Source organism: Nilaparvata lugens, chromosome 6, assembly GCF_014356525.2.
Source record: "Nilaparvata lugens isolate BPH chromosome 6, ASM1435652v1, whole genome shotgun sequence".
Taxonomy (NCBI): Eukaryota; Metazoa; Arthropoda; class Insecta; order Hemiptera; family Delphacidae; genus Nilaparvata; species Nilaparvata lugens.
Genome location: NC_052509.1, coordinates 17,904,010 through 17,929,222, shown reverse-complemented (window position 1 = coordinate 17,929,222; position 25,213 = coordinate 17,904,010). Strand labels below are relative to the sequence as shown.

The 25,213-nt window shown below is 33.1% G+C and overlaps 1 protein-coding gene across 1 annotated transcript in view; it reads right to left on the bottom strand.

Moving 5' to 3' along the window:
- The window catches only part of LOC111052470 (valine--tRNA ligase), a 35,421-nt gene extending 17,362 nt beyond the window's left edge, over nucleotides 1-18,059 (bottom strand). The window contains exons 1-8 of the mRNA XM_039430304.1: nucleotides 17,835-18,059; nucleotides 16,541-16,751; nucleotides 15,278-15,524; nucleotides 13,367-13,595; nucleotides 5,283-5,462; nucleotides 3,201-3,328; nucleotides 1,322-1,467; nucleotides 688-804 (exon numbers count right to left, since the gene is read on the bottom strand). Of these exons, the coding sequence (XP_039286238.1) occupies nucleotides 688-804; nucleotides 1,322-1,467; nucleotides 3,201-3,328; nucleotides 5,283-5,462; nucleotides 13,367-13,595; nucleotides 15,278-15,524; nucleotides 16,541-16,751; nucleotides 17,835-17,904 (1,328 nt within the window). The 5' untranslated portion in view covers nucleotides 17,905-18,059. The remainder of the gene's footprint in view (nucleotides 1-687; nucleotides 805-1,321; nucleotides 1,468-3,200; nucleotides 3,329-5,282; nucleotides 5,463-13,366; nucleotides 13,596-15,277; nucleotides 15,525-16,540; nucleotides 16,752-17,834) is intronic.
- Nucleotides 18,060-25,213: the final 7,154 nt, after the last annotated feature.

Sequence of the window (25,213 nt, the reverse complement as noted above, 5' to 3'; positions counted from 1 at the left end):
GAAGACATTATTATTATTCTGTATCAAAGTGTAGGAACTTCCTCATTTCCTACATGGAGGAATCGCCCTAGTAACCCTATTTAGAAAGGTTTTTAGTGCACATTTGGTTTAGGGGTATTCAAGGGCTTTTTCTTCCATTATATTTTTTAATAATGAGTGGTTGCATAAATGAATAAACGAAATACCATGAAGCATCTATAATAGAAGAGCCATCTACTTGATAATATGAATAGTTAGCACAGTAAGATCTATCGTTTATACAAGGAGGTTAATTCAGAAGTACCGTACGAGAACTGTTAATAATCAGTTACTAATTTAGTTAGTTTTTGGTTCCATTTTTTTTTCATAACAGATAGAAAATAATAGAGCTTGAAATTATAAATTCAATTTTTAATTATTTCTTCTAATAAACTATCATATTAACTCTTGTGAACAGAAAAAAATTCAAGCATCACGACTTCAAACAAGAGCAAAAGGTATATCTAATTTAAATTTTTTAATTAATTCGAATTTCAACTTTTGAGGATTTTTTTTTGTAAAATGCTAGTCATAGGATCGGATCTAGCAATAAAGATCGGATCAAAACTTGAAATTTTCTTTGGTCATGGAATAAATTTGGTGCAACACGTGGACAGTAATTCTACAGATAATACAATAATGTCATTGTAATTTCGCATTTCAACTTACTCGATATTTTCGAACCAATGCATCCAAACTCTTTCGAAAGAGCTAGGCTGTATCACCAACTGCCCAGTTTTTACAGCTTCAAGAGCCTTTGCAGCCATGTCTTTACAATTTATAAACCTGTAAAAACGTTTGAATCAGTACCTTGGGGAAAATATTCATTCGTGCAAAAAGCTGATATACTGAATTCATTTCTTAGAGTACAATTGATGAGAATCATAACTTAATTATTGAACAAAAATCGTAATTAATTTTGTCTTGAGTATTTGAATGTATGTTTTTTCTTCACAATGAAGAATTAATTGTCTAGACTAAATTAATTTGCTATCAACTACCCTTAAGACTTCTGTAAATGCATTTGAAAAATTGCAATCCAAATTTTTTTACTGTCATGGAACTACCCATAATATTCATACAATGACTGAGAATTGAAAATGTTATATTTTTACACATCTAGCACTTTTAGTAGCAAATAAGTGTTCCTAATATATTTTAAATTTAAAAATATTGTTAGCATACTTCATTTTTTAAAATCCTTTGCTTGCATCTTTTTACAATAAATTTGTAAACATTCATATACAAAAAATACCTTCTTATCATATTGAGATTAATTCTAGAGCAACGAAATAATACACACCATTGTGGTTTTAGAAGATGTTCAATGACATCACCAGACCGACTGCAAATGGGTAGTTGATACTGGTGAGGTCTCTGATCTCTATACAGTCCTTGCTTTCTCAAGTCTTCTCTTATTGCTTCTCTTGCTTCAAATCTCTTCATACCCTGCAAGAAAAATAATTCATGCTTTACTAAATTGAAGCAATCTATAAGAAACTCAATTGAATTAAGAAAGAACGTCTAGAGATAGTAATTAATTTCAATATAAATTCACATTTAAAACAGTAAAACGGAAGATTATTGTTGATTATGGTTTCTCGAGAACAACAAGTTCTTCTCAAACGTTTTGTGCTTGATTCATTACGAAGCGAGTCTCCGTAATGGCAAAACCGTAAACTCTACAAACTATTTAAAAAAATAGTACAGATGAACCTCTATATAAAGAACCTCCAGTTAATCCTCTACACAACGAATTTTTACCTGGTCCCATGAAATCTTAGAGTTTTAGCTGCTTATTCACCTCTATTTAACGAATTTTGGACCTCTCAACAACAAAGTTTTCTCTAGACTTCAACATACAAAATGTAGTGTATTGGAAGCAGACGGTCATTTTCAAGGAAGAATGATCAATTCACGTTTCAGCAGAAAGGTCAATAGACTAAAAATAATGGCAATTCAGGTAGGAAGAAGATTGGGTGGTAGACAGTCAATAGAGGTTGAAACACATGTCGGAAATTGAATGCAAGTTACTGGAAATAGAATTTCAAGGACTTGTCATTCCTAGACCAGGCAGGTGAACGACTGGACTTTCCCATTTTTGCTTTTGTCACACATTTCAATTCCTAGAGCTGACTATGATGATGATGACTGTGACGAACCTGAGGAGAAGAATCCGTCAGATCAAGATATTTTAGAAGCTTTAAAAAATATTAGGGAAGGATTTAAACTGTAAAATAGTGTACCAGACAACATTAAATAAATGTGAGTCGTTTATGAACATGATGTTTTATTCAAAAATGCAAAATTAAACTGAAAATTACTCACTTTTTCAAATGAAACATTACAAATAGGAAAGTTGAGTTATTATAGTATTTATAGTGAAGTTATTGACAAAATTACAGTATGTTATGTTCATTCTAATAGTAGCTAGTGTAAAAAGTATTAAAATATATTTTATGAATGAAGTTGAAAAATATTGCTACTGTACTGAGTATGCACATTGATTAAACTCTACAAATAGTACAAATCAAGTTTTCTGGAAGTAAATTGTGAGTTTACTCATTACATTCTATAAATATTCAAAAAACATGTTTTTTTTAATTTTAAAACAGCATGAATTTTTTAATTTCAGTATTATTATTGAGGTACCGTACCTACATTCCCGATTATATGTTTTATGTTCCATATTTATTTATTCACCGCCGTGATACGATATTACAAGATCCATAAGATTGAGGCAGTTTTCTTGACAGAACAACCTCTCAATAACGAATATCTCTCTGCAACGAATTTTTTCTCCGGATAATCGACTTCGTTGTACAGCGGTTCGACTCTATTTATAAAACTTCTATTAAACAGTACAATTAAAAGTACATTACCGTAAAGTCTTCTGATCGTCAGTATATCGTCAGTTCCAGAACATTTCGTCGGTTTGCCTTCAGTTTTTTCCAACCCCTTTTGGTCGTACTCTTGCGGAAATCGTTCATATTATTCAATTAAGGATGAATAGAAATTATAAGTACTGACAATGTTCTATATCATAATTCTCATAGATAGATTGTTAGCATTAAACATTAGATTGACAGAGAAATCAACAAAAAAGATCTACTGCAAAACAAGATTGTTCATATGATAGATGATAAAGCTTATGAAAAGGATTTTTTATCAAGAATACTCACCGAATAGGATGAATTGGGGAAATTGTGGATCAGTCCTTGGTCGTTGATAACAGATATGAATGGAAGACTATGCCTTAAAGCTAAGTTGTGATCATTATGATCGTGACTAGAAGTTACTTTCACTGCGCCTGTAAACAAGACACAAAGAATGAATGGAAAATGTTCACAATTCGAGAGAATCCAATAAAAAATAAGTAGAAGCTCATCAAAGTTGAAATAATTCAATAAAAAGTAGAAGGTTATTTAAAAGCACAATCTACATTATTAAAATTTACTCTTATTGATGTCCTTAAATTTTAAGGACATCAATAAGAGTAATCAGCCTTTGAAAAACTGCTGCCGGTACAATCGTTGGTTTGAATTGCATGGATGTTTGGTGTAAACAAGAAAAAACTAAGATAAAAGGTATTTAGTACAAAATGATACATAATAATAATAATACATAATATAATTCAATTACAATTGAAAAGTGAAAAGACAAACAGATTTAGGCTATGAAACAGCAATTTTCTTTCCTCATAATTATTGTGATATTCATAGATATTTGAAAAATGACTAGCTTATGTCTACATTTTGAGTTGAAGGAAGAATAACAAACACTTTACAAATAGGAACTATAATTTATTTGAATTAAGTTATTAGGTAAGTATTAATAATATTTTAAAGAAAAGAAATTGCTGACGGATCCTGCTATTTGTACTTTTGATTTAGCAAGCTTCGTCTTCAAGAATAGACGGGTTGCCTATATGAGGAGAACCAGGTGAGTCATCACCATAATACAAGGTTTGGAGGTTTTGTATAACCACCTCATAGACTTTGTCTGCTGGAGAATGGCCCGTTTTATATAGGAATTAAAATATTCAATTCACTCCCATCTCACATCAGAGAAATTGAGGGCATGAGGGAATTAAAAAAAAAAAAAAAAAAACACTAAGGGAATTCCTTCTTGTATTGTGTCCGTACAAATTAGCGGACCTTCTAATTAGTTAATTTCCCCTAACTAATTAGTTAATTAGTAAGTTCCCAGTTTTAACAGTGAGACAACTTCAAGTGAAAAATTTAATTCTAGCCGTTCATAAGTATAAAAATTTCTTTGAAACAAACATTCCGTGGAAACATTCCGTGGTATAATTCCGTGGTTCATTATATCATTACTACATTCCTAGAACAAATTTAACAGTATGCCGCAGACAGTTCATATACATGAGTAATAAATTGATAAATATTTTGCCAGACCAATTAATTTCAGATAGATTTAATAAATCAGCCATTAAAAATATAGAGAGATAGATCAGAAGTGACAATGTTTTTCGCCTCATGTACAGTTAGAATCTACTTTATTAAAACTTTTTTCTTTGATATTATTTCCACTAAGTTACATTTTTTTTAGACATTATATTACTACAATTATTATTGTTATTCAACTTATCCATTTATTATTACTACCATTTAAATAAAATGTTTTAATCGTCTTTTATGTTTATGTTAAATTGAATGACATCTTCTGGTACTCGTTGCTAGCACACAAACTTAGGTTTTGCTGGCAACGCCAATTAAATTTTAAGTTTAAAATGTTATTTTTATTCTGTATAAGTATGAAGTATTTGTTTTATTTATTATTGTTATCTTTATAATTGGCAAATAAATGATTTTTGAATTTTTGCTTAATGTTTGTTATGTGAAATTTGCTGTGTTCTCTTGTCTGTTGGGTTTGGTGGATGAAGGATATTAGAGATATATTGGATTACACTTTGACGTGTCACATATTGCAGGAGCGATGCTTCATGATGCAGTTCTATTATGACGCATAAGTAAAGTAAAGTAAAGTGAAGTAATAATTTGTAATGTATTTCTGTTTGATTATACAAATCGTTAAAAGGTACTTGAGGAATCAATACCGTACAAAATCAAAATACTCTTCTTACCGAGACGATAGATTTTGAATTTTTATTTAAGAAACCAATAAGTAAATCTACGTTGTGAGAGGTTGTTAGCTCGAGTATACAATTTTAATGCAAAATTATAAAATTATCTCGATTGAATTGATACTATACCGGACCGAAGTGAGGTAAGCATCCTTACCTGTGCCAAAATTGATATCAACAGCCTCATCGCAGATGACAGGTATATCAGAGTTACGCAAAGGATGTCTCAGTCTAGCCCCATGCAATTCCTTATACCTTTCATCGTTCGGATTTACTGCAACTGCCACATCGCCCAGCATTGTTTCTATTCGAGTCGTTGATACAACTATTTCCTTGTCTGAAAAATGAAAAAGAATAATTCGTAAAACATATTGAAATGTTGATAATATTAAAAATAAATTTATTGATTTTTTTTAGAAGTGTAGAATTAGGACTTTATCAGACTCTAGTGTTCATGAATTTTCTGTGTGAATTTTCATCGTGTTGAAAAATAATTAACGTGTTTATTATTTTTTTTTATTTATTATTTTCCGCCGTGGATTAGTAGATCCATGACTCGCCCCTTAGTGTTAGAGATCTCAACCCTCATCTGAGGCGGTTGAAATATTAATAAGCATAATTTATTTTTCTGTCATTAAAAAAATATCTATCTACAGCCACAAATAATGTATTATTCATACAGTAAAATGAAATTGAAAATTAGCCTACATGGAATGTGATAAAATATTTTTTTGAAGTTAATATTAATTCATTCAAAAAGACAGCTTATTAAGTATGAATTCAAATTTTATTCAAATTTTATTCAAATTCAAATTTTATTCAAATTTTATTCAAATTTTATTCAAATTTTATTCAAATTTTATTCAAGTAAGTTACAATACATTCTGGTTCATACACGAATCTACAATAAATTACAGTACAACAGCCAATTATGCAGCAAATTTCACATATTATGAAAACTTATTAATTACAATGAAGATTGAATGCAACATTAGAATATTGATAATATAGTATTGTAATATAACTACATAAATCAGCGGTGTTTCAACAATGAATAAATGATAATTTCAATGAATAAATATACACCCCACTATATATTATATGTGTTGGGGTATAAGTAATTAGTTGCTTATTGCGTGTAATAATTACTATTTACAAACTTCATTCACTGATATGGGATTAAAGTTTTTTATAATAAAATTAGTAAAAATGTATAATACAAACAAACAAAATTATGGAATTAGTAAATAAATATTAATGTTCTATTAAGGATAATAATAAGAAAGGTTATTTTTAGAAAAATGAAAAACAGTAAAGAGTGGAATGAAGAATAAATAGTTTCAATATTTACAGTCTAACTAAATTTTCACAATTTTCCACTCCAATATCAACCAACCAGGAAAATAAACTTTTCTTGAACCTGTGTCTATTGAATTCTTCCCTAATGTAACTTGGTATTGAATTATAAATTTTTGGTCCCAAATATGTGTAGTTTCTTTGCCCAAATGTAGTGTTCATCCTTGGTACTATTGAATACGTGTTTCTCTGCCTTGTTTGATGGTTATGATCTGCCAGTCTTATGTGTTCGTTGTTTCTCCTCATTCGCGTGATGATAGCCTGGATGTAGAGTTGTCTTACACTCAGTACTTTACTGTCCTTGAAAAGAATGTTCGTGGGGAATTGATTCTCCTTGAAGCCTATTATTTTTAGTATTCGTTTTTGAAGTTTATAGAGAGGTTCAACATGTGTAAAATTCGTAGCTCCCCAGATAATTATGACGTATCTTAAAATTGATTGCACTAAAGAAAAATAAACAGTTTTTAATGTCTCATAGTTGAGGATTTTACGGAGTTGATAGAATTTGTAGAGAAGCTTCCTGATCCGGGTAATTGATAGATTAATGTGCTTGTCCCATTTGAATTTGTTGTCCACTATTGTTCCTAAATATTTTATTTCATTGACTTGTTGAATTGAAGGGCAATCACACGGGTTGTTGGTGCTTCCACAGTGATGCAGGATTATTGAAGAATCCGGTGGTCTCGTCCGTTCTGTCAGAGAAAAGGCTAAAAATTTCGTTTTTGTTGCATTTACTGTAAGCAAATTTTCTCTTAACCATTTATCGACTTTGATCAATTCTTCCTGTGCCAGATTAAAAACTTCCTCCCAGGTGTTTCCTTCAAATAGTATACACGTATCATCAGCAAAAGCTATTACTCTTCCTCTTATCTTAATTGAACATAGCTCATTTGCATATGCCAAATACAGAATTGGCCCAAGAACTGTTCCTTGGGGAATCCCAAACTTCATCGTTTCCTCTGAACTGAGATGTTCTTCAACTTTGACTTTTTGACGCCGGTCACAGAGGTATGATCTAAACCATGCTAGAGGAACTCCTCTAATTCCCATGGCTTCTAATTTCTTCAGCAGCAAACTGTGATTAACAGTGTCAAAAGCTTTTGCTAGGTCCAGGAACACTGCTGCACATTTTTTGTTATTTTCTAGCTTATCTGTGACAAAATTTGACAATTCTAATACCGCATCTTCTGTACTCCTCCCCTCACGAAAACCAAATTGATTCCTAGATAGTAAGTTGTTTTTTTCCATGTAATTCACAAGACGTTTCTTTACCAGTTTTTCCAAAATCTTAGAAATATTGCTTATAAGTGAAATAGGCCTGTAATTGGTGGCATTTGTTTTGTCGCCTCCTTTATGTAATGGTCTAACACATGTCTCTTTCATAGCTTTTGGAAAAATTCCTTTTGACAGACTTAAATTAAATATGTGAATTAATGGTTTTACAATTACATTTTTTATCGACTTCAATGTTCTATTATTGATTCCATCAAGTCCTGGAGCACTGTCATTTCGCAAACTACTAATAGCTTCAAGAAGCTCATCTTCAGTTACTGGGTGAAAGTAGATGGAGTGTAGAGTTCTTGTAACAGGTTTATATTGGGATATGATTTGGTCTAGTGGTTTTCTTAAGGAATCTATTATTGTCTCCGCCATTTCTTCACCTACATTTGTGAAAAAGTTATTCATGTGGTTGAGCACAGTTTCTGGATTTTCCTTTAGATTGAAAATCCTATCATCTATTTTAATAGCATTCAATTTCATTTTTGTTTTTGATTTAGAGTCAGTAGCATCTTTGATTACTTTCCACATTTTTTTATTATCCTTTCCAGCTTCATACAATTTCTCTCTATAGTATTGGTCCTTTGTTTCATGAATTAAAGCTGTGAGTGTATTCCTATACCGACGATAGAAGTTGGTTAAGTTAATGTTGTTTGGGTCTTCCTTTCTTCTTTTGTTGAGTAGATTTCTGGTTCTTATTGCTGCTACTATACCTCTGGTGATCCATGGTTTGATGGGTTTGTACTTCTTCTGCCGCCGATGCTGCTTGATATTATTTTGTATATGTTGTCTCAGAGTTGATAAGAAGGTGTCATAAGATGTATCTGGATTATTATCTTCTAAAACATGAATCCACTCCTCATTCAGTAGTTCATTCTTCAAGCTATTAATGTCTATTTTCTCGTTTATTTCATGTGTTCCAGTTTCATTTGCACTATTTCTCGAAATATGTTGCACTCCTAGAATTGTGGTGAAGTGGTCAGTTATTGTTGATTCATAAATGATTGGAAAAAGATTATCTCTGGAGTTGGTAGCAATGTGATCTATGCAAGAAGCAGTTTCTGTTGTAGTTCTGGTTGCTTGTTTAATGCAGAGTCTGAGCCCATGCTCGCTTAGAAGATCGCAGTAGTCATTCAATTGATGATGTGGACGAATTTGAAGGGTGTTAATATTCATGTCTCCGGCACATATGACTTGTTGCCCTCTTAATTCATTCAGGATCGATTCCAAGTCACTCAGGAAATCTGTAATATCATTGAAGGACGGTGATCTGTATATTGCAAGGATGTTCCACTTTTTTCTGCTGCATCCAATCGAATATGTAGGACATTTGCCTGGTTAATATGTAGCTCAACACATTGTACATTTATACTATCTTTAACATAAACAACTACACCATCATTTTGTAATGGGTTGTTTATGGTGGAAAATACATCATATCCTCGAATGGACTGGAGTACAAATTCAGTCCTAATCCAGCATTCGGTTAGAATAATAACATCAAAAGAAAAATTAATGTCGCACAATTGAATCATCAGCTCATCAAAATTTCTTCTGATACTCCTTATATTGAGACAGAAGATGCTCAAATCACAAGAACTCAATGCTGCACAAAGTTGTTGACTGTTGTTGATCACTTCATCGTTTATTTCTTCAAAATAATCAAGATCCTCGAAGCTGAACAAATTTGATAAGTTGTTGTTACTCATTATTTAAACTCTCATTAATCCCTTCCATTCTTCTTTCATTCCAGCTTAAGAGAAACTCTTCACTAACATCCTTTAGTTTTCGAATTAGGGTCAGCACTAAATCTTCTTGCCCTGTTGTGATATATCTGAAGGTTTGTGTGTGTCTGCTCATTGCTACTATTACATGTTGTGTGCTGTTATATATTCCAAGTTGTTTTTTATTGTTCCTTATCAGAACTACATTCTTGTGAGTTAAGCCCTGTGCTTCATGAATTGTATGGACTTTAACTGAAGGGTGAAGTTTTGATTGCAGCTCTTCTAGCACTGTTTTCTTCTCGAGCTGAGTGAATGTAAGAATCAGAGTGTTAGGTTCAAGTGGTCCAAGTTCTCCATTTGTTATTGGAGGTCTGACGGATAACAGGACCTCATTTTTCGTACTAATGTCCTGGTAGTAGCTGGAAAGGATGGCAGACGTCTATTGGACACCTTCTAGTTACTGTTTGATGGATTCTCTTCTCACAGAGAGATGAAATGTGTGACCATTCAGCTGTTAATTTACTTCTCTCTATGTAAGGTATTTGGTTTGAATCTCCTAGCAGAATAATCTCAGAAGCACCAGCGAGAGATGAGACAAATCCCACGAAACCTGCATGCATTAATACTGCTTCATCTATGAAAACACGTTTGTACTGCTTTTTTGATCCGTTTATTATAAAAGATGAAACTGTTCTATAATCCTGTTTAATTATTCTCTCATATTTATTTTTGTGAATTCTATTCACCTCTTGCCTAATTTCATTTATTCCAGCTCTTGTCTGACACAAAATGAGATCTTTACCTGGTGTATGTTGCTGAAGGATAAAGTGAGTTTTACCACACCCTGGAACTCCATCCATCCAAGTTATTTTTGGCATCTTACAATTTGTGATGTCAACTTTTAGAATATTCTTCAGCAGCTCAGCATTCAGCATGATTTGGGTGTCTCTACTGACTAGAATATACTTTTCCTTAGTTAAGAATGACTTTGTTGTTTCATTGTAGGGTACGTATTTTCCTTCATTTTCTAAACAGAAGCCCATTCGATATGTAGTGGATGTCGGCCACAGGAAAGTCTTAAGTCGATTGTCGTAGATGTTCATCTCGTTTCGCCTTATCTCTTGAATACATGCTGCTGAAGAAGAGATATTACTATTCAGTGATGATAGTACTCCCCTATATAAATCCGCATTCAGAACATCATACTGTTGAATAAAGTTCCTGAGTTCTATCATACTGTTCAAATAAGCATAAAGAATAGAATCATACGGTAGGTATCCTTTTGGACAATCTTCAGAGCCATCGTTTTCATGTGGTACATCCAAGAACTTTAGATTGTTTATTCCTCTGTAATAGAATACATAATTCAGGTTTTTAGTTTTAATTACTAAACTTAAAATGTCCAAGCATGAAAACTCGGAGTCAATATCAAAAGAATCTATTCCAATCGTAATGTTGTATTTATTTATCGATGCATATTCGTCTATTACCAGTAAGAGGTCACGGATACCTAATTGAGCCTCATTGTTATTATTTTGCGCTAATATCAATGTCAATGAATTTTTAACAAGATGAAAACGAATTGAGCTATTATTTACGTTCCGTAAATAAACAGTAGGTAAGCTATTGTATTCATCTTGACTCAGCGTTTTCTTCTTGATTGAATGTGCAACGCCTTCTGAAATACGTAAACAATTTTTATTCCAGCGAGCTAATGATAAATTAAAATCTGTATATTGACCAAAGCTGAAAATCAAAGACGTCCTACTTTTCGCTGACTGTTTTATTAATTCTGTTTTTTTAATAGATGATAGGAAATCTTGAATATCTATTTTTATATTTGATGCTGTGAATTTATTTGATGATTTTGAGCTGGAAATTCTATTTTTAATCTTTTTAAGCACTTCCATAATTTGTTCGATCAATTGATTGTTGCAATGCTTTCACATAGCTGGGACACTTTAGATAGTTTACTTTGTGGTCTGAGGGTTTATCAGCTCTTTTGCAGTTAAAACATACTGGAGGTTTATCGATTGAAGGGCAGGTTTTGATGTTGTGCCCTGTGATGGAGCAATGACCACAGATATCTTCTTCCTTTTTACAATGTTTTGTGATGTGCCCATAGACTTGACATTTATAGCACCTTTGCACTGCATGATAATCATTAACTCTACATGATGTCATATCTATAAATATTTTTTCTTATTAATTATTGCTTTCCTAATTTCGGGTTCACATTCTACTACCCAATGCACGGAATCCTTGTTTTTCGGCCCTAATTTGAATGATGGCTTGCAACCTTCTTCAAATTTTTGTTTTTCTATTCCTGAATTGACAAAATTTTTGTTATATATTTCTTCAGTTACCTCTTTGTTAGTGAGATCAGATGGAACATCATAAACAATTATCCTGGGTTTTTTATTTTGGGGCTCAGTTATCTTGATTTGATCATTATTCACAGCTTTATTCTTCAATAATTTCTTTTTGTCCTCTAGAGAATCCAGAACAATGAGTAAACCTCCTCCTCTAACGGGTACTGTCTTTTTTATTTTAATGTTATCCTTTCTCGCGATGTTGGTTTTCAGTGTTCCTTTTATTTTTTCACTGTCTTGTTTCTCATTACCGGTGGAATTTGAGGGTTTAATTAAGACTACCTGTTCTTTTGGAAGGATTTTCCTGACTTGATTATTGGACTGGGGATCGCTTGAAGTAGCTTTTTTCGGTAGTTGTATCATGTCTGCGTAAGTAATAGGCCTGTCTTTATTTTTAATTTCCTGAACAGATTTGCTTATGTCCTGTAATGAGTCATGAATTTTCGGATGCCCTAAAGTATCACTTATTTGGCTAATAGTAACTGCTCTCGTTTCTACTTTCACGATTACCAATGCTAATTTTTGAACTAATTCTAAGAAATTATCATATTCGGCTCTGGAAACCTTGTTTTTTTTAAATTCTGACGAAGCCCATTCCTTGAATTCCGAAGAGATACTCTTCATGTTCATTATGTCTGTGTTGAATTCACTCAGCAATAATTGTTCAACAGTTTCCATTTTACCTGGTTGTTCTCGTACTTTGGGTCCTTGGTTCCCTGGAAAGTTATCCTCTTCTTCCTCCTCCTCGAATTGCGGGATCAGTCCATCCGGTGGTTTGGTTGGTGACCTCATCTATCCGACGACGATGACGTATGAAGATAGCTGCTGTATGGTTATGTTCCAGTGACCCACTTATTGATGAACGATGATTGTTTTGAAAACTATCACTACGGTGAAACTAAACTACTAAGATGTTTACTCTACGAGCGCTACTGTAAGACTGTGAATATTCTATGCTGAAAAACTTCACTATAATTCTACTTACTAAGCTAATTCAACTTCTTAATGTACCAAGATTCTAATCCAATCTATCAGAATTAACAAATCTAATTATGAAAAAGACCAAACTAAAAACTATGTACTATTTTGGTTTGGCGTGATTCCAGCACAATGTTTTTGACTCGCTGTTTTTGACTACACATTGTGCGAGTCATTAAAAAAAAATCTGTGAAAAGAACAGGGAACAAGGATTCTTTTCTCATTTTATATCTAGATACTGAGATGAATATCAATAAAAATCAGAGCTGGTGCAGCCTTAAGATTTAGAGCGTTGCAACGATAGTCTGCTGTTGCTGAAGTCTCGGGTTCGATTCAAATTCAATCTTGCATTTTTTGTAACATATTTCACGTCTATATGTTGAGGTAAAATTTATTGGTTTATGTGGGCAAATCGCTGATATTATCAACTCATGAATTATCTGAATATTTAAAAAAATGAAAATATAATAAATTGTATTTGTATATAATTTTAATAAAATCATAATTGGATCAATAATTGAGAAAACACTAACCTGAGTTAACAACTTTGTAGGCGAAATCATCAATTAATCCAAATTTGACAGGGGACGAATAACCAGGTATATTGAGATTTTGCGGTCCATTTATCAGTCTATGCTCCACTTCAATATCGGAAATCGTTGATTGCAAGTAACAAGACCAATTTACAAGGGCTTCCTTTCTGTAGAAAAGGCCTGCATTCCATAGTTTGATTACTGCTTCGTTAACAGCTCTACTATAGTTCTGGAATCAAGTAGAAAAGTTGCAACTGAGTTATTTAATGGAACGACGAATACAAAAATCAACTATTTTATCAAATTAGTTGGTAACTCAATGAGAGAAAGTCTGCTTTTTGTGGATCAATGTACTGTTTACAAATATCTCTTAGAAAAGATTTAGCAATTAAAAAATGGCGTGCATTACATACGGTCTGAGGCTACCCCGACGCTGTGAGGCACAAGGTGGCAGAGATTAAGAGGAAGAAGTAAATTACATACTTCAACAACATTTAAACACTGTAGAAGTCTTTTAATTTCCAAGGAATTGTTATACATTTTATTTGTCATCTTGTCAAATATTTATTGAGGTTTACTTCGGTTAAATTGATATCTATGATTATCTATATAGAAAAAGTATAATTTTCTTGTCGTTTCAGAATAAGAATTCTTAATTTTATTTATAATAGGTACAAATATCTCGCAATTAGCTTCCTTTTCAAACATCTTATAATAATGAAGTCCGGTGATATTAAGTGCAATATTTGATTATAATTTGGTGTTTAATCATTCTAAATTCAAATTTCTAGCTCATATAAATAGAGTGTTTGAAAAAGAACTCTCTAGTTCCAATATGTCATAGAATCTGTAAAAAGTGATATACACTATTCTAGTTTGTGGTGTTTGATTCAGCAACTGTCTACGTTTTGTCCCCCTGCAGTTAGCAGACCTGCTTGACCTGGAGACGGCGCCAGGGAACAGTTCCCTCAGTTGAGTTAGGGCTTTCCGGAAGGTGGATAGGGAGAGCTGGCACAATTGCTTGTCACCACGAAGCCCGGACTTAACCTCTCTGGACTTTTACTTTTGGGGACATATAAAAAATGTTGTGAACAGTGAAAAAATCAGAGACATAAACAATTTACGGGAAAGAATCGTCATGGCGGTTGGGACAGTTACACCTGATATGTTGGTGAATACATGGCGAGAACTTGAATATGGTCTCGTCGTGTGCAGGGCAGAAAATATATCCCTTGTTGAAGTGTACTGATTTTAAATAAAAGTTAAAGGTTCTCTCTTTCATTGTATGTACTTGTTGATGTAGTTTTCCATCAATTTACACATTAAATTTATACTGTACCTAAAACTAGGGAGTTTTTTCAAACATCCTGTATTTTTGTACAGAAATTGAACTTCAACTTTCCACAGTAACATGACCTATTTTTTGAAACATGTTATTATTTATTAAATTTGGGAACATAATAGTTTTGGGCTATGCCTGTTGTTCTTCCCAATCATATTCATGATTTGTAATTGTATCAGCAAATGAATGAATAAATAAATATCCAATACTAGTTGATGACCCAGTATACATCGGCTTGCCTAGTGGACTTGAGGGTTGCAACTTCAGTAATTTCTACATTTTTCCAAAATGGATGTCAGAATGCATTTAAGCAAAGATATGAGCTCCGCAAGCTAAGCGTACGTTGTGTGGGACTCTCTGAGAGCCAGGCAGAGCCCACACAAGGTGGAACTTCAGTTTGCTATCGTTTCACCGGTCATGGGTTCGATTCCTGTATGTATGCATCCCATTGATCATTCCCTAACACAATTTACAGAATTCTGTGAACACAATTATAATCATCAGTGAAAATGGTTATTTTTGCTAAAAATGTTCTATTCCTGTAAATAAGAAAATACTCAGTTAGGAACCTTATCCATAGTGAAGGTGTCCCTGGACCAATCGAGAGAGGCACCCAACATCCGCAGCTGTTTCTTGATGGTGTCATCCTTCTCACTCTTCCAACTCCAGACCAGCTTCAGAAATTCCTCCCTGCCAACATCCAGTCTTCGCAGGTTCTTCTTCTTCATGAGGTGCTTCTCAACCGCCACCTGCGTTGCAATGCCAGCATGATCTGTGCCCGGCACCCACAGCACATCCGAGCCTTTCATCCGATGCCTGTAATAATTCACATTTCCAGATAAGAAATACTAATACACATTACAAAAAATACTCTTGAAAATAGTACTTGATTCAACCCATTTCAACAATATTCCTTCTAATAGGTTTCTCCTAAGTATAAACATGAAAAATAGCGTCAAAACTTTAAAAATCGCAGTAGAACCTTGAAAAGAGCATTAAGGGCCGGTTTCCGAGCGCGGGATTTAGCCAAGTTCTAGACTTAAAACAGCTGGAGTCAGAAAATTGGCTTTCCAATTCAGAAAATTGGGCGTAGTGGGAGGTTTTTTCCTTGATGAAATGAAACATTCCTAAATAATTCAAAGTAGCTGAAACTTTACACTATCCTTTCTTTATTTTATTTTGTGTTCAATTTTCTAGTTTTTCGAAATTTGATTTAAACGTGGACTGCGACTACGCCCCGTTTCGGAAAGCTAATTTTCTGACTCAGCTGTTTTAAGTGTAGAACTTAGCTCAGAAACCGGCCTTAAGGGTTATAAATAGTATGTCCATCTACTCATATACATAATATATGAACAATGTACCTAGCAAAGCGTTTTTTCATCTGTGGTACAGTATCCATATATTCAAAAAAGTGGTAGCCTGTGTAGACAGGCCTGTATACAATGAAAAATTACTATATAGTATATTTTTGTAGGGAAAATATGAGTTAGAGTAGAGCAGAGAAAAGTAGTGCAGAGTGAGCAGACTTTCACTACTCATTTCATGTTTTTAAATGTACATTCCGAAGTTGAGTTTTGAGAATTTCAAAATTAGAATGAAATTATCAACTTGATAAAATTCATTTTACTAAAAGCGATAAAATATAATGCTCGATTTAATCTTGGAAAAAATCACACATTGAAAAGACCTGCTTCAAAAAGTTTGAAAGGATTCTAGGATAACTGATAGCTAGAAAATTAGAATTTGCCAATTTCAAAAAAACTCAATTTGAATAGTAAAGCAGAGGAATTTAAGTGGAATATATGATGCAATCACTGCTGTTGTTTACTTACCATCGGGACAGAACGTCCTGCAAGACAACCGTCAAGGCATGTCCCAAATGTAAAGTGCCTGTCACATTGGGTGGAGGCAGCACTATGCAGAATTTATTGTCAGAATGACTTTCAGATTTAGGTTTGAAGCAATCATTCTTCTCCCACCAGTTGTACCAATCGCTTTGTACATTGTACGAGTTATATGTGTCAGGAAATACAGTTGGCTTTTCTGAAACAAAATAAAAGTAGAACAATTATTGAAATCATTACAACTGCTCTTAAAAGCTCTCAAAGAAATGAAAATTGCAAGAAGTTTAGCTAAGTTTTGAACATAACTAATTCATTAAATTATAAATTCTAATAGTAACTAAAGTCCAAGAGATATCACTTTCAACATGAAGAGGGGAAACCTATTTCTCCTTCCACTGTTTGTAGCCTGGACAGAGTAGTAGAGAGGAGTAAGCATGCGCAACTGGATGCTGACACAAAATTAGGGAGAATGCTGTTTGGTAGTGGGAGTGATTAGTAAAGGATAGAGCATCGGGCCTTTCTGTCTTCGAGAGAGAGCCGTGTAAAAAGTAATAATTACCTCTCAGATTTTAGTAAATATCTCAAATAGCCTAGTAAGTTAATTACCTTAGACAAGATTGTGTGGCTATAAAGATGCTATTCCTTAGCAACGTCTCGAGCCGCGCGGCTAGAGCACATAACCAATAAATTTATTAGATTCAATGATTTATTAGATTTTTACTTTGTATAAACATTATGGCGGCAGATTAATAAATTTGAAGTGTTGGATACAGGATACTATATTGCTTTTACGATACATAACCAATGAATTATTGAAATTTATAGATTATGTTCACCAGCCGCGACGGCTCTAGAGGCGCGGTTTGAGTCGCCGCCAAGGAATTGCACCTTAACATAAACGTCATAACAATTAATATTATTGTGATTTGAAACTACATACATTGAAAGAAGAACATCAAAGTATTGATATTGATGTTTGTATTGCTTTACATAGGCTAATCACTCATTAATTCAAGAAATCTGAGATAGGTAGTAAAAGTTAATGGGTTGAATGAAAATTTTTAATTCATCCCAAAGAATTTGAAAAGGAAAGAATTAAAAAAAAGATAAACAGTCAATCTATGATGCAATAACCTTTCCCGGTAAAATGGATCACCTATAAAAAAACAAAATAACTATGATCTGATTTTTAGAATAGATTGGACGCTGAATTTTAAAATTTTCTAAAAAATTCAAATCAGGGACATTTGTCTAAAAATAACCAGTAAATTTGCTCTCTCACCTTTTGGCCATTCAAATCGAACACAACTAGTGCAAATGCCACGGAAATTCCTTGCCAGAATAACTGCCATGATTTTTTATATCCATTGGTGATGACATAGAAATACACAAATATTCATCTCGATAGAGTTTAAATTCAAAATTCATAAACTTTTGTAAAAACTAGCAATGCATGGAAATTCAACATAACCTATCGCGAAATGACGATTTTAACTTTTTATGAATCGACCAGAAAGTCAGCTGATGACTCTCGACTTTGTAGTATCGACTCACTTCAATTCTCAACCATCGAGATCTCGAGTCTCGATTAGTTACAAACTCGATTTACGGTTTCCTGTGCCCGTTCTTTGCGACGAAACTTTCAAAATAGTCCAGTCAAGGAAAGGTTATAGAGGAAAAAGTTGGGAAAAAAATTTTTGACCCCGCAGTTCTGTTTAGGGTAGTAAGGAGGAAAACATATCAAAAGTCCCATACCCTACACCCTGTGCTAAGTGGGTGGGGGTGGTTTAAAGGTACCATTTTTTGGTTTATCGCATAAAATTAAAAAACTATGCATCCTAAGGACTTGACTGTCATATAACAAATTAAAGCTTACATAGTTTCCTACAATATTCATTCGTCAACTTTTTTTATATCTCCACTAGTTTTCGAGATATCCGCTCTTGAAGGTGTGACATTTTTGAAAAAATACGCTTGGCACCAATTTTGTTCTATTTTTGCTCTAATAACTTTTTAAAAATCAATAGGAGAAATCCATGCTGTTTATGAGCTTATAGAGTAGTAAATTCTCTTCAATTTGATGTATAATTTCTGACTTTTACGAATTTTCCTAGACTTTTTGCAGCAGCTTTAGTGTTGAGTGTGAACTCTCCATTTTTGCAACAATAGACCAATTGACAAAGGAATTTGGAGGGAATGTTTTAAACAAAAATTTTGACTTTGCGGTTTTTTTGAGGCTAGTTAGGACGAGAACATACCGGTACCAAAAGTCCCTATTCCCAACTCATGTTCTAACGAGATGATGGTGGTTTAGAAGTTGCATTTTTTAGCGTTTTGCTTCCACGCTCATATCTTGAGAACAATGCGCTCAAACGACATAACAAAATATTCAAAAATGAAGCTTAATAAATTGTCTACTCTTTTTGTTCAGTAAAATTTTGTGATATTCTCTCCTGAAGGTGTGTAATTGTTGAAATAACAAGGTTTTTATCCAATGTTTTGCTCTTTCAGGGCTTATAACTCTCCAACAATGCATCATTAAAACTGATGCTTATCGTAGGTTTGTAGAGCATTGAATTCTCTTTGAAATGTTGTATTTTTCCACTATTCCAAGTTTTCCTCTCATTGTTATAGCAGCTTCAATGTATGGGGTGAAATTTTCATTGCTTCAACAAGTGTCAACTCAGTGGTTCCACACCTTCAACAGAGGGGATAAAGATGCGCTTTTTTGATATGATCAACTACCAACTAGTCCAAATCAAGCTGCAAAGTCAAAAATTGTGTCACAGACACCCCCTTCAAATGTTATTATCAAACGATCAATTGTTGCAGCAATTCCTAGGCTAGGATCTATCCTGATAAATGTCTGGATAGTAGACATAAATCAAGAAACTTTAATTATTAACATTTCGCTAATATTCCATAAAAAGTTTTATTCATTAACACTAATTCAATAGAAAAAGTAGTCAAATTTTCATTGATGACAGCACGAGCCATCATTAATTATTTAAAAAAACTTTTTAAGGAAAAACATGATTAGCCTAGTGCTTCTATAAGAACTAATCAATACTCCAGCTTTGTTGTGATAAGATAACATAGGTCTGTTGCAACCTACATAAAAGATAATATTGGCTTGGACAAGCTTGTAGGTATAATACATTTAAAAATATATATTTTTTCAAATTATAAATTAATAATTATTATTAATTCAATAATAATAAATAATAGCTGAAATGTTCATATTGATAACACCTTTATTATTTTGTCCACCAATCTGTAAACGATTAATTTCAAAAGTATGCTCAAAAACGGTGAACCAGAATTCGATTTTCGTTCGGTGGGAGCAAGTAGTGGTGCACTAGTCACGTGGTTTCTGGTTACTGCTCACTTCGCCGAAGCCGTACATGCACCGCAACCTCTCATGAACACAATCATGGCTTTCCAAAAAAATTAAGGTACCCTAATTTCAAGTTTTCTATAAGTTTGAAGGTCCCCTGAGTCCAAAAACATGATTTTTGGGTGTTGGTCTGTGTGTGTACGTGTGTGTGTGTGTGTGTGTGTGTGTGTGTGTGTGTGTGTTGTGTGTGTGTGTGTGTGTGTGTGTGTGTTGTGTGTGTGTGTGTGTGTGTGTGTGTGTGTGTGTGTGTGTGTGTGTGTGGTGTGTGTGTGTGTGTGTGTGTGTGTGGTGTGTGTGGTGTGTGTGTGTGTGTGTGTGTGTGGTGTGTGTGTGTGTGTGGTGTGTGTGTGTGTGTGTGTTGTGTGTGTGTGTGTGTGTGTGTGGTGTGTGTGTGTGTGTGTGTGTGTGTGTGTGTGTGTGTGTGTATGTGTGTATGTCTGTAACACGATAACTCCATTCCTAATCAACCAATTGACTTGAAATTCTAAACTTAAGGTCATTTTACCATGAGGATCCCACAATAAGAAATTCAATAAAATTCAATTCAAAATGGTGGAAAAAATGGCGGATAATTACTAAAAAACCATGTTTTTCACAGTTTTCTCGAAAACGGCTTCAACGATTTTCTTCAAATTTATACCATGGATAGCTATTTATAAGCCCTATCAACTGACATGAGTCTCATTTCTGGGATAGTTTTCAAATAACTTGAAAACAATATAACCCAGTCAACGAAGTGTTATAGAGGGAAAAGTTTGGAAGACTATTTTTGACCCCCCAGTTCTGTTAAGGATAGTAAGGAGGTAAACATATCAAAAGTCCCCACTCCTACCCCCTGTGCTAAGGGGAAGTGTGAAATATTATACATCAAATTGAAGAGAATTTAATTCTCTATAAGCTCATAATCAGCATGGATTTTTCCCGTCGATTTTCAAAAAGAGCAAAAATAGAAAAAATTGGTGGCAAACGTGTTTTTTTCAAAAATGTCACACCTTCAAGAGCGGATATCTTGAAAACTAGTGGAGATATAAAAAAGTTGTAGAATGAATATTGTAGGAAATCATGTACACGGTAAGCTTTAATTTGTTATGTGACAGTCAAGTCCTTAGGATCCATAGTTTTTGAGTTTTATGCGAGAAACAGAAAAATGGTATGTTTAAACCACCCCACCCCCTTAGCACAGGGGTAATGATAGTGGTTAGGGGGTGGCAAACGTGTTTTTTCAAAATCGTCACACCTTCAAGAGCGGATATCTTGAAAACACTATAGTAAGGTCCACGTTATAATGGCAGTAAAGAAAGATAGGAGAAAAACGTTGCCAAGTCTCTCCATTTTGCCACTGACTGTACACAGCTGTTACTCAATTCATCCCATTAAATTTAATTTAATAATAATTATCATTTCCTTGATAAAATAATTAATTTAATGTCAAATTAATCAAGAAAATATATTTTTTCATAATTTGATTCAAAAATTTGCTTTCATAACAGATCAGATTTTTATTTTTTATATAAACCTGAAATGGCGGCTAATTTAAAAAGCTGTGATACGGTACAACAATCTGAATTTCAAAACAACAGAAATTGAGTTATTTGGTAGGTATTCTATTCCAATTTCTTTTAAAAATAATAGAAAAATGGAAATCCTATTTAAAAATAAGTAATTTCAATGGATTAACTCTGAAATAACTTTTCAATATTATTTATACCGGTACGAGTAGGTTTAACCTATACGGGTAGGCTAACTGAAGCATGGATGAAGTCTAGGATGGTTAGTTATCAACTTTTAAAATGCCATTTCAGGTATCTCAATTTGTGTTTCTCATACGGGATACCGTAATGTTTAAAAATTATTTCATTGTTTCAAAAATACTTTTTAAATCAATTATACGACGTGTACTCAGGTATTTTGATAGAATAAAGAAAAAAATGGCGGCTGAGAATTGTTTGGTCAGTTTTGTACAATCACTGTCAAAAGTGAATATAAAATATTCTGGCAAATAGACAACATCGCAAAGCGAGAGAGAGATATTGCTACCGGTATCTGTTTTGTTGTATGATAGAAAAGGACAGCAACAGTATTGTCAATCGTACACTGCCATTATAATGTGGACCTCACTATAGTGGAGGTATAAAAAAAGTTGTGAAATGAAGAATAGTGTAGGAAATTATGTAAGCTTTCAATTCAAATTCAATTTATTCATTCTTTGCACATTTTACATAGTTTAAATACACAAAAATACAAAATAAATAAAGAGTACAAAAGAATGTGTAGCTCGCAAGACTTTCGTCTGTTCGCGAGCATGAGTAAGAGAATATAAAGATTGAGAAACGTAGAAAAGAAAAAATATTTATAAAATAGAATATAATAAATGACTAAGAATAGCCTAATGGTAAAATAAATTTGAAATACAGAGTGAAATGAAGAACAGTTTTTTTTTTTACAATATAAGAGGGAAAACCTGAAAAAGAGAAGAAGCACAGTGAATGCACAAGTCAACTGGTGATGAGAAGAGGTGAGTGGAGAAACGTAAATTTAGAATTTGTTATAAGCTACTGCCTTTGATTACTGAAAACGTCAGGTGATGTTTTGATCCATGATAAGATTTCTTTTCTCTATAGCAATTTTGATTGTCTGATATGAAGTCTTGTGGTATAATATTTACTAGTTTGTCACATCTATACGGAAATTGCATTCTACATACTGTTAGATTAGTTTCAGGTAAGTCAGATCTCCTGTAAGTTTGGCGCGTGTTATATGGAGTAATTCGGGTATTGAAAAGATTTTTGTTTTTTAATAAATATGAAATTAAATTTTTCAAGTAGAGCTGTTTTATTGTAAGTATGTTAGATTCCTGGAAGAGAATTCTAGTAGGATACAGCCTTGGTTTGCTTAGTGCCACTTTTATTATATGTTTTTGAACATTGAAGATCTTGTTTATATGACATTCAGCAGTACCCCCCATACCCTAATTCCATAAAAAAAGGAAAAAGGAATTTGGGAAACCTATTCGTGAAAAACGGGAATTTTGACCAGTTGGAGGAGGGATGTTTTTATTTTCTTTATTCAGTTCTTCTGCGAGTACTCTCCCGATAGACGAAAAATGTTTATTTAAAATTTCAGGATCAATATCAGTCTTTGAATTTTTCTTTTCTACATCAAGTATTTCATTTATGGTATTCCATGTCTTCCTGGAGTTACCTCTACTTTGCTCCAATTTATTTCTGTAATACCTAATCTTGGTTCTTTCAGTAATTTGTTTAGGTCGTTTCTATAGCGAGTGTAGCATTGTTTCATTTCGTTATTATGTGGTTGCTTCTGTAGTTTTTTGTGCATTTTATTTCTGGTTTGAATAGCTCTTATTAGTCCGGTGGTGATCCAGTTCTTTAGTGGTTTATTTCTGTGTGATGTCTTTATTTTGATAGTTGCATTTTCAATATGGGTTGAAAGTTTTTGTTCAAAAGAGTGTACTAGTGTATGGATGTTATTATTATTTATTACCTCCTCCCAATCTTCATTTTCAAGATTTGAAATTAATTTATTGAAAACAATTTTTTCAGTAATAGTGTTTGCTAAATTAGGCCTATCAGAACCACCGTCTGCGGTTTTAATATGGATACTGGTGCTGTAATGGTCAGTTATATCGGTCTTGAAAATAGCACCTATCAAATCTTCAGCTTTGAAGGAACTATTTTTGAAAAAGATATGATCAATGCACGATTCCGATTGATTTTGGACTCGAGTAGGTTTATTTATATAGGAGACGAAACCGTTTGAAGACAATATGTTGAAATAATCAATAGAAATAGCGGTAGTCTGTTTTAGATTGATATTGATATCACCAATTAGAATTATATTTTTATGTGCGAGCAGTCTTTCTAAAGTACTTTCCAAAGCATTCAAAAAAAGATTTGCTGATAGAGAGGGTGATCTGTATATTGCAATTAAATTGATCTCATTTTTAGTGATAGGATTTTTAATATTAAGTATCAATGAGTCTGATTCCATAATTTCAATGTTTAATTTGTTAAAAGACAGTTCATTACTGATGAAAACACAGATACCATTCTTTCTATTTCTCTTACCTGGCTGATTTATTGACGAGTAACCATTCAAAACATAGTTGAAAGGCTCGTCTTCGCTCATCCACGTCTCAGACAGTACTATAATATTAAATTTTAAGGAACCGTTTTCAATTGTGTAGGCGAATTCATCGAAATTCTTGTTTAGGCTTCGTATGTTCATGTGAAGAACACTCATTGAACTCCTCTCCACATCATTAACAAAATTAATTGGTAGGGGTGGAAGAATATTATCTAACTCAATTGTACTGTAGCATTCCTGTGCAGCTTCAATGCCAAAATTATCAATTATAACCATGAAAGGTTATTAAAAATTTAATTCAAGATTAAAAAGGAAAGAGAAAAAATAGACAAGAGAAAGTAGAAAAGATATAAGCTACTAATTTCTTTGAAAAACTATGTGATAAAAGAAAAATTAACGTTAAATGAAAATTTGTTAGTTTTTAATTTTAAAAGTTACTTAGATTAGGTATAGAGAAGAAGTGGTATGGGCACATTCAAGCCATGCCTCAAACGAAATTTTATCAGGTAAACTTGATCATCTTTCTGTACGGCATCTCTATATTTTGTTTACCTCGAAAAAGAAAGGATAATTCAGTTGACTGAGATAGTAGGCTACTATCGATGAACGAAAATAAAAATAAGAATAAAAATAAAAACAAAGTTCTTAATGTAAGAGAGAGATACCGCCGTGAGCGAGAGGAGAAACTGCATCACTTTTGCTCTATTGCAAACTGTTACTACGATAAGAACAGAAAGATGAAGGAATCTTGCTGTATTTTTGAAAGAGAACTGTAACTAAAGAAGTTGGTGATCAGGGTCGACAATGCTACCCGGACTAGGCACTCTAATGATAAGATTACTTGGAAAGTTTTACCGAGGAACAAAATCATGAAAAGAACAAGAATCAAACATTGAATTGACAAGTAAGCCGTTGCAGCCTAGAATGCAATTTATCAATTTTTATATTTTATTTACTTATTTATATTCTTTTTTTACTAGTTAACACAGTCTCTCCGTTCACTCCAAGGCAATAATCCCCTCCAAAAATAACTAAGACCTATGAACATCTCATAAAAAATACATATGTACATTAATAAAGTGAAATAAAAATCGAATATAAAATAAAAGTCATCTCAGCGTTCTCACTTCATTCACATAATTCACACATTTAGAATAAGC